This window comes from Bison bison, unplaced genomic scaffold (genome assembly GCF_000754665.1).
Source record: "Bison bison bison isolate TAMUID 2011002044 unplaced genomic scaffold, Bison_UMD1.0 scf7180017864531, whole genome shotgun sequence".
Taxonomy (NCBI): domain Eukaryota; kingdom Metazoa; phylum Chordata; class Mammalia; order Artiodactyla; family Bovidae; genus Bison; species Bison bison.
Window position 1 is genome coordinate 5,025,220 of NW_011495081.1, and position 10,510 is coordinate 5,035,729.

Consider the following 10,510-nt stretch of genomic DNA (forward strand, 5'->3'; position numbering starts at 1 on the left):
ATCACAGACCTAATTAGTGACCAAGACAGGACCAGAATCCAGGTTCCCTGAAATACTGTCAAGTCATCTGCGACAGCAAGCTCTTTATTTATCGATACTGTACACTTTTCTGGCTTCCAAAAATGAACTTGACAGCATTTCTTAAATAGATGTCCCTCTATTAGATGCTAAGAAGTCAGCAGCATCTATGGCCTCACATCTTCACATAGAGGAGCAAGCTGAATGACACTGAACCAAGAAACAGCCTTTGGTCTCTACCTGGATTACAACACAGAACAGAAGAAGGTACCACCCAAGGAAGCTGGGCCCAAAGAAAGCAGATTTACATGAGAGTGAGCCTTCAACGCAAATCTTGCTAACTAAAAGCAGAAGGGACTGCAGACAAATCACATGTTTATCATTCTTTAACTAAATGTTTTTTATCATAAAAGCATTATAGAATTCTTATAAAATAGACGAAAGTATATAAAATAAAAAAGTGTTAAGATCTTTACCTATCATTCCCTCCCCTAAATTTATTTGTAAATTTATTCCCTACAGAATCCCCAATAATGTTGATATTTATCTTTTTACACATTTTGAGATTTTCTTTTAACCAAATGGCATCATTCTCTAACACTCTTCTGTAACTTTCTTCTTATATCTAAGGATACCTATTGTGTTTAGTCGCTCAGTTGTGTCTCACTCTTTGTGACTCCATGGACTGTAGCTTACCAGGCTATTTTGTCCTTGGGATTTTTCAGGCAAGAATACTGGAGTGGGTTGGCATTTCCTACTTCAGCGGAATCTTCCCGACCCGGGGATCAAACTTGTGTCCCAAGCATCTCTTGCACTGGCAGGTGGATTCTTTACCACTCTGCCACCTCGGAAGTGCCAAGGATAACTAATATAGACCTGAAATAAATATTTATTTCCTACCACTTAAGAATAAAACTTGAGATTAGACAAACAAAATCTTGTAAGAATTCGGCATGGGATGATCACCAGGATACCCTAAAAGCTTCAGACCATTTTTGATTAGCAATGCCCAAGCAAACACTGACAGATGCTCTAAAATGCAACAAAGCAACAAGGGCAAATTGGACTTGTCAAGTTTCACACAAGCAGTTCAGGAAAAAAAAAGATGTTAACACTTCATGCTCACCAGCTACTGGACAAGACCAGAAGTATGATCACAGCATTTATTTACCAGTGCTATCTTCTGGGCACTATGTCATATACATCATCTCAAGTAACGCTGACAACCATCTTAGAGAGTCATTGAACCCATTTTACAGATGAGAAGATAGAAGTTCAGTAATCCAGCCCATCATCACCTAGCCAAGCCAGCAACTAGTGAGATCAGCTTTCGGATAGAGATCTCTGACTTCACACCACATTATCAGCAACCGTGTGAACACTGTCCTCATTCCCCAGCTCAAGCTATACCATTTGTACTCAGTCCTGGTTAAATCCAGTTAACTCTTAAGGCTTCTATTTTAACCACTAAGGTCCATCTAGTCAAAGCTATGGTTTTTCCAGTAGTCATGTATGGATGTAAGAGTTGGACTATAAACAGAGCTGAGTGCCGAAGAATTGATGCTTTTGAACTGTGGTGTTGGAGAAGACTCTTGAGAGTCCCTTGGACTGCAAGGAGATCCAACCAGTCCATCCTAAAGGCGATCAGTCCTGAGTGTTCATTGGACGGACTGATGCTGAAACTGAAGCTCCAATACTTTGGCCACCTGATGTGAAGAACTGACTCACTGGAAAAGACCTTGATGCTGGGAAAGATTGAAGGCATGAGGAGAAGGGGACGACAGAGGATGAGATGGTTGGATAGCATCACTGACTTGGTGGACACGAGTTTGAGCAAGTTCCGGGAGTTGGTGATGGATAGGGAAGCCTGGTGTGCTGCGGTCTGGTCCGTGGGGTCGCAAAGAGTCGGACACGACTGAACAACTAAACTGACTGACTGACTTAATGCTTCTGTTTTAACCTCAGCCATAGGTACAGAGCCTCAGACACTGATAGGGCTACGAAGGCTTGAGACTAGCACAAGTGAATGCAGGCCACTGTGATTCTACAGGGAAAAATCAGGTGACAACACTCAGCTCTCCAGATTCCTTGTCCCTTTGGGGCTGACAAACCCATGAATAACTCAAGGTAGGTGAGACATCCCAACAGGCACTAAGTCAGGGCACAGAGGAAGACAAATACTATACATTTTCACTTACATTTCACTTTAGCATGTGGCATCTAAAACATAAAAGAACAAATATAGTAAAACAGAAACACAGACAGTGAACAGACTGCTGGTGAGAGGCAGAGGGAGGGGCAAAACAGGTGTGGGTGATTGAGAGGTGCAAACTATTGATATAAAATAGATAAACTACAAGAATGCAATATACAGCACTGGGAATATAGCCAATATTTTATAATAACTTTATGTGGAATATAAAGTATAAAAATATAGAATTACTATGTTGTATATCTGAAACTAATATAATTTTGCAAGTCAACTATATTTCAATAAAAAATTTTAAAAATGAAAAAATTTTAAAAAAGAAGTCAGGGCACCTTCCAACATTGACAGCTAAAAATTACACCCAGCCAAGTTTGCTACTACGTGTTCCCCGATGGCTCAGCGGGTAAAGAATCCACCTGCCATACAGGAGACACAGGAGATGTGGGTTTGATACCTGGGTTGGGAAGATCCCCTGGAAAAGGAAATGGCAATTCACTCTAGTATTCTTGCCTGAAAAAGCCCATGGACAGAGGAGCCTGTCGGGCTACAGTCCAATGGGTCGCAGACATGACTGAGCAACTAAGCGTAGGACAAGTTTGCTAGTAACGACTCCTTGAGGAAGACAGGACAAAACTTATCAGTGATTTTCTTATTTATCCATTTATCTATACTCCACTAATTTTCAAAATGAACTGAGACAGAATAAAAAAGTGCAGAATCAATAAAACAATCATCTATGAAAGAGTTAACAATTATTGAGTACAGACTATATACTAAGCATTCCTCTAAAAGCTTTACAGATAATAATGTTTTTAACCTTCACAAGAACCTTTGGAGATAGGTGCTACTTTTATCATCTATATTTTAGAGATGGGAAAAAAGGGAAGATAATACACTTCTCCACAGTTGGTTATGCAGCTAGTAAGTCATGCAACCAGGTTTTAAATCCAACAATCTAATTCCACTGGTGACACAGACCACTATACTACACTGCCTCCTCAAAACAAATGTAAAAGAAAAAGAGTTAAGTAAGATACCAGGGGTGTTGGCAACTAAAGCCATGGACAAGAAAGTACAAAGTGTCCAAAACTGAAAATAAAATTTAATTTGAGCTTCCTAGCAACCAATCTTGAAAGAAAAAAGTGAGGAAATTAACCTCAATAGGGTAGCCAATCATCCTGGTTTGCAAGGGACTGAAGGGTGACTTTTGATGCAAAAACAGATATGGTTAGATACCTTACTAAAGATGTTTTACAGTACTTAATTAGGCCTCAGACAATGTAAAACATACAAAATCTTGTTGGTGTTTTGAGATCTACACTGATTCCTTGAGCACCTTCTCCTACCCTCACTGAAAATACTAAATAAGTTTCATCATTAAAAATACTAAATAGCATTCTGCTTGGGAACATGACAGGGCTGTAGAAAAATGAAGCCCTGTTAATTGCTGGTTTTCAACCATCACATCTATCAGTATCTTTAAGAATCTGGATAAGACATTCTGGGTTCAATTCTGCCCTGTCAACTTCAGCTGTGCTTTAATTTTCTTTCCCAAGGTCATATGGGATTGCTTTCTTTAAAAAAAAAAAAAAAAACTTCCCTACATCACAGGCAGAGATGCAGACCAGTGATTCCTAGAAGGCCTGGTGACAACCTGTTCAGAACTCCCAAGTGAAACCAAACCAGGACCATGTGGTAAACCCTTAATGCCAGTTGAAATGACAGCTTTGAAATCAATGATGAGGTTACGAAGATGGGAACTGGGTCTTACGCATGGGTGTTCCCCTCACAGCACATCCTGCAAATAAATGTCCTAACTGCAATCTTAATCTTGGTATGTCAGAGCTAAAAGGGTTCATATCTATCATTTGGTGCAAATGTTTACATTTACTAAGAGAGAAGGTAAATTGTCCAAGATGGGTCACAAAGCTAAGGTGCGACAAACTAATTAAATAGGAAGTGAACTATTTCTTAAACAAGTTAACTAAACCTCAACTAGGTTTCCTGAAAGAAAAAGCTCACTTTACGGATCAGCACTGTAACTTCAATCCAGGCGATCTGTCATGGGTCTCCACAGACGTCAGTTGTAAGTGCAAAAGGAAAGCCAATGTTCTAAGAAACTCATGCAAAATAAATGAGCAACTATTCAAGAAGAAAAGACAAAATACCTTCAGGGAGAGGAGTAGAGCTCTTTTGTGTTTTAACTATGACATGTTAAAAATTTAGAAAAACTGAAGAAATTTTAGACTAAATATTTTATAGGTATTTTCCAGCCAATTTAGGTTTCTATTTAGACCCTGGGCAATCTTTTTAGATATAACATGATCATATTTAACCAAAAAATCTGAATGCCCAGTATGGGCTGGTCTCTGTGCTAGGGGACCAAGCATGGAAAAGAAAGGTCAAGGAAAAGGTTGGCCAGCATCTTGATAATGTGTACCTTCTTTCAAACAACACTGAGTGTTAAGACTGGTCAGAGATCCCAATGAACATCTCCAAATCTCAATCACAATTTTTCAACACAATGCACAATCAAATCCATGGATCAATCAAGTGATCAGTCAATATTTCTAAACACCTGTCACCTGCTCAATCCTTGCCTTGAAAAAGAAATGAATGATACAGGACTTTCCTGGTGGTCTAGTGGTTAAGACTCCATGCTCCCAACGCAGGGGTCTGGGTTCGATGCCCGGTCCGGGAACTGGATTCCACATGCCACAGTGCCACAACTAAAGATCCTCACGTGCCTCAGTGAAGACTGAGGAGCCCACGTGACACAACCAAGACCCAGCACAGCAAACAAATAAATAAATGTTAAAAACTGTTTTTAATAAAACAAACCTGCCCCAGTATTTTAAAAAAAGAATGATATCGTTTGAGAGAGAAGGTAGGGAGAACGGAGGGGTAAGAGAGAAACAGAAAAGAATAAAAATGGAGGTGGTCTGGTTGGAGGAAAACACCAAGTGATGAAAATGTCATGTCGGTGGAGGGTGGGGGATGGATGGGCACAGTCACTCTGGACTGGGGAAGACAGAAGAGGTTTCCTAGATGCAGAGGGCCAAGAATTGACTCTCAGCAGAGCTGAAATGTGAGCGTCTCAGCTGCAAGAAACAGTGAAGGCAATGGCACCAAGACAGAAAGGCCCACGGGGTGCCAACATGCGTGGCTGGAACAAAAGGTGTAGGTGGGAAGCCCTCCACCTGCGCCCTTGCTCATGGGTGATGAAGGTGCCAAGGGCACCTGGAGTTAACCGTGGAGGAACTACTACTCCCAGGGCAGAAGTCGGGTAAGAGGGCTACACAACTGTCCAAGCCGCCACTGTAAACTCCACTTTTCAAGGCTTGTTTTCATAAAAGGTATAATCTGATCCTTCAAATTTTTCATGGCTAGATCATGTACATCAGTTCTAAGGCTACATGATTTTTAAAATATCATTGTGCATTCACAGCTCACCAGTGGAATCTTAGGGCTACAAACAAGCAAAGACTAAGCTGAGATTCCCTGTCAGTCGTTTTCCAGGGAATCTGGGGCAAAACATACTTTCTTTTGCCTGGAAGGAAACAAAAATCCACAAAGTGCTGTGCCATTCTTTAATAGAAATGTTACACCAGCAAAGCAGAGCTCAAGGATTCCTAAGTCCAGTTTGCACACATTCTATAACATATTTGAAGGAAAAGCAATTATTAGAAGCAGAAGAATAAAAGGAATATTTGAAATTAACACAGTTAGTGTTCAGAAAAGCCATTTTAACAAAGAAAAGTCTTTCCCTTAAAAACTTTTCCTTAAAACCAAGAAACCTTCATTATTATGAACATATCCTGATTTAAAGAGTATAAAAATCTTAGAAATAGTTTAGCATTAACCATTTGCAAGGATTTCTCTATTTCTTCTCTTTTTTTTTTTGCAGAAATCCTATCATAGATAATTGAGGAGCTCTACAGAATATGCAAACTTGCAAAGTAACATCCTAGTACTTATGACAATACCCAGGCAATCAAGAGAAAGATCTTTGTGTTTGGTTAGTGTTTGTAAATTTGAGGAGGGGGTTGCATGTATCTGTGTGTGTGTCTGTGTTGGTGGTGGGAGGGAGGTGGACTTACTGGGTTTTTTTTTTTTAATGCCCAAATAAAACAATTACTTTTAAAAAAAGAGCTTGTGACTTGGACATGCCCCGAGTTCAATTTTGCCAGGAATGGCAAAATCAGTCAACAGATCCCTAACCTCCTTTCTCTCTTGACTATACAATGCTTTTCAAAGGGGTTTAGTCCTACCATGAAAGACTCATGTTAGACATTGGAAGGGTCTAATAGAGAATGAGCACCAGGCCTTGAATAAACAAGGGAGATGGTGACCTTTTGCCCCTCCTGCTGAAAGCCCAGCACATCCTGTAGCAGAGGAACAGAAAAAAAAGCTGGTGCGCACCCAGGTGCTGCAAAATCCTTGCCTCTGGATTTCTCCCGCACTTTGTTCCTTAAACAGTTTAAACCGAGACAGGGCTTAAATAAAAAGTATGAGGGAGTGAGGGAAAAGTACAATTCCTGGAACCCACTGTCTCACTGTCCCTTAATCCTTTGTTCCCCATATTGTTCAAATCCAGCAGCATGCTGCACACGTTCTACGAGCAACAGGCAAGACAACAGATTTAGCAGTGGCTGGACAGTTAGTCCCAATTAGGCCTATTTCCCAGCTGAATGTAAAGGGCTGGTGGGGTGAGTTATAGGGGGGAAAAAAACTACAGAAATGTTAAGGACATTTCATCAGGGAAGCAAGCAATGCAAGGTAAATCCAAACTGAACTAGGGGTCGGGAATCTGCCAAATTCAGCTGTGTGACATCAGGTGAATATCTGAACCTCTCTGTTGTTATCCACAAAATGTAGGCAAGCCCTTGAGGGCTCTAAAGATCTAATAGCAAATTATGGTCGACTGTACATACTCTGGAAACGTTCAGCGTTACCCAGATGCAGAGGATTCCTCTGAGCCATACTTGGAACCACAGATAAGCCATCTGTTTGGTGAAGCCTACATCTTTTATTCTCCAAGTCATTAGCGACTTTCTAATTCCCTGATGGCTAACTTTTCTAAGTTCACAAGCGATACTTACATATGTACATGTGGCGGCTGGAACCTGCTCTGGTTGATGTTGTAGTGCGTGAATGCCTGGGTGGGGTTGGAGCTGTACTCGTCCACCGTGATGGTAACTTTGCCTTGAGAAGGAATCCCATGTGCCATCCTTCCTCTCTATAGGCATGAGCAATTCACAACTTTCCGGAGCGAAGGATGGAAGTGGGCATGGTGCGTTTCAGCCAACCTCTGAACCCAAGGATCTACTCATCAATACTGCTCTGCGTTTCTGGAAAAAAACAAAACAAAAAAAATGAGGACAAAGAAAAAGAGGATGTTCTAAACAATGTCAGACGTGACACCTGGATGTGAAATTGGTTCAGGAAAAATCTTAATCTGTGTGGTCGCTTCGTGGACAAAACCTTTCCCAACTCTCCATCCAGCACATACTTCAGAATGGACATGGCACTCCAAACGACACGGCTGGCTGCTAGCAAATCATTTCAATGGTGTTCAAACTAAGATTTCCTCTTTAATTATAATTATGCCACTTAACGTGAATTACGGAAGGGCACATCCACAGTTGCCATGGTGTCTAACTATAAATGGTTTGAGCTCGAAGTGGAGAGTCTTCCAAACCTTCCCTGCTAATTGGAACGTTTGGTCTGTACAAAGTTGGTGTCACAGAATAATTTGAAACCTCAGTGCTTAGCACAGCCATAAAACACAATGCCAAATGTAAATTTAAAATGCTGTGTTCATCACAGATACCTGTGTGTAACTATGATACACACATAATATATGCACACATCACATATAATTTTTCAGTGGTTCCAAAATACATAGGTACTCAAAGCACGGTATACATATGGATTCTATTCCAGCCAAGAACTTTATGTTAAGGCAAATCCTTCTTGCTACATGTAACATAGGTTCTTAAAACCGTCCAGTTACTCAGGGGAAAGTTGAACACATCCAGGCTTGGATTACCATTTTGGGTGCATTCATTAACAGCCTCTTGAAGACCAGAAGGAGCAGTAAAGAAGGGTGGCCATGGAATCTACCGCTTCACTCCTGCTTGAAAGTGAAAGTCTCTCAGTCATGTCTGACTGTTTGTGACCGTATGGATTATACAGTCCATGGCATTCTCCAGGCCAAAATACTGGAGTGGCTAGTCTTTCCCTTCTCCAGGGGATCTTCCCAACCCAGGGATCAAACCCAGGTCTCCTGAATCGTAGGCAGATTCTTTACCAGCTGAGCCATAAGGGAAGCCCTCACTCCTGCTTGGTTCTGCAATATTCTCAGTAGCTGGTTTCATCCTTTAAAATTTTTTTCAGCTCATTTTGATTATTTGTCTAAAAGACACTATATTATTTGCTGCACTGGGTTCAGAAATGAGGATGTTTATTTTTACAGCAGGTGCACAAAGACTGAGCAGAGCCCATCCCTGCCTCTAAGCTGTTGCAATTGATCAGGGAAGTTTTCAAGAAGGGGACAGCATGCTCCTTGGATACCCTTGGGTTAACCCACACTCTTACTTTAAGCGCTCTGCATTACAATACATCCACCAAGTGCACCATGAAGTTCTGGGAATCTTAGATGCTATCTCAAATAAAAATATTTAGAATAATAAGATTAGATTTAAATTTGGCATGAAACACCTTAAATATCAAGCAAAAGGCAGATGGCTTGCCATAGGCCATTTATTTTATTATTTTACAACCCAGGGCTTGTGTAGTCCTCCATATGCTAGCTGAGCTAAGAAATTCCACAGCCTTCTACTCAAATCATTGCCTTCTTCATATTAGCAAAGCAAGCTAAATAACACCCACCTTGCCTGCGTTCCTAACACACAATGGCGCTGCCAAGACATGAATCCCTCCTGCTCTGGCATTTTAAACAAAGTGTCATTTTGGGTTCTCTTTCTTCTTCCTGACTTCATGGGAGGTATGAGTCCTCTAAGCACTGGCTGACAGACAACCAGGCCACTAGGATTAACGAAATTCAAATCTTTGCCTGCTTCTCTGATGTAAGATATCCATAAGAACTGCTTACAAATCATAATGTAGCAGTTTTCATACCAAGTTTGCAGCTGTTTCCTTAATTTCCCCCACAATTATATTTTACTGTTATTTTGCATAACAGTAAAACACAACACCTGCTTCAAATTGCAGTCCTGTTCTAAGTACTGTAATTCTCTTTTGAGACACAAAGTACCGAGACACGAATGAAGTGCAAAACTGCATAATTGCGACATGCTGAAAAGTAAATACAAATGAAAACATCTTCCTGTTATAGAAATGACTGTCATTAAAAAGAATGTTAGCCATCAAAGCACAGAGGGGGAAAAAATACACATTTTCAGACTGGAGAACTTAGTGTTTGCATAAATTAGAGAGTGGTGTAAAAATTACATGGCAATTCTTATGTTCCTGCCATCAATGTCTATTGTGTGAAATACAGAACATTAAGAAGCAAAGGAAATAAAATTCATGTCTAGACCACTGTGACCTCTCTGTAACAATCTCTACACCCGGAGCCAGAAACAGTTTAAATGTTCCTGGAGTAAACTCACTAATTAAACTCAGCAAAATGGCCTAGAAATGAAAGATACATACCTATTATGTAAATATCTAGGTAATGACCTACAGTAGTTAGCATTAGACCCTCCCATTTGAAGTCCAGAAAAGAAAGAACTTAGAAGGTGATCAATTTGCTCTCTTATATGGTCCACTATATCCCACAGTCAACATGGGATTGCCTTTTCTACCAAGTGAGATCTGTGCCTTTTTGCACCTTTGCTCCAGTAAGACAAATAGAACATCTTTTCATCAGCAAGCACAGGCCCCTGTAACTCAAAAGGGTAAATGGGTGGCTGGCACCTCATTTGAATTCATCTTTACCATGTTCTCTTTCAAATGTTTTATCGAAACAGTGCACCTGCAGCGTCTATCTTCTTTAATCTGGAGTCCTTTGAAGAAAATGTCAGACTGAGGCAGAGAGCTTCAAAACTTTCACAGGAACCTTTACAGACAAGTCAAGAAAAACCTTATTTTTTAAAAATGCTATGTTCACCCCCATTCACATCACAGGATAATCATATATCAAGAATATGAAACACCAACACATGGGAAAGGCATTTTTTTTTTTTTTTGCTCAACTCCCTCCTCTAATCTGAGAAACCTGGAAAAAGCTTGAAACAAGACAGAATGATACACCGC

The 10,510-nt window shown here is 40.4% G+C and overlaps 1 protein-coding gene across 1 annotated transcript in view; it reads right to left on the minus strand.

The window, feature by feature from the left end:
- Positions 1–7,580, minus strand: part of MPPED2 (metallophosphoesterase domain containing 2) — a 205,241-nt gene extending 197,661 nt beyond the window's left edge. Inside the window, exon 1 of the mRNA XM_010831798.1 lies at positions 7,330–7,580. Within this exon, the coding sequence (XP_010830100.1) occupies positions 7,330–7,457 (128 nt within the window). The 5' untranslated portion in view covers positions 7,458–7,580. The remainder of the gene's footprint in view (positions 1–7,329) is intronic.
- Between the last annotated feature and the right edge of the window lie 2,930 nt (positions 7,581–10,510).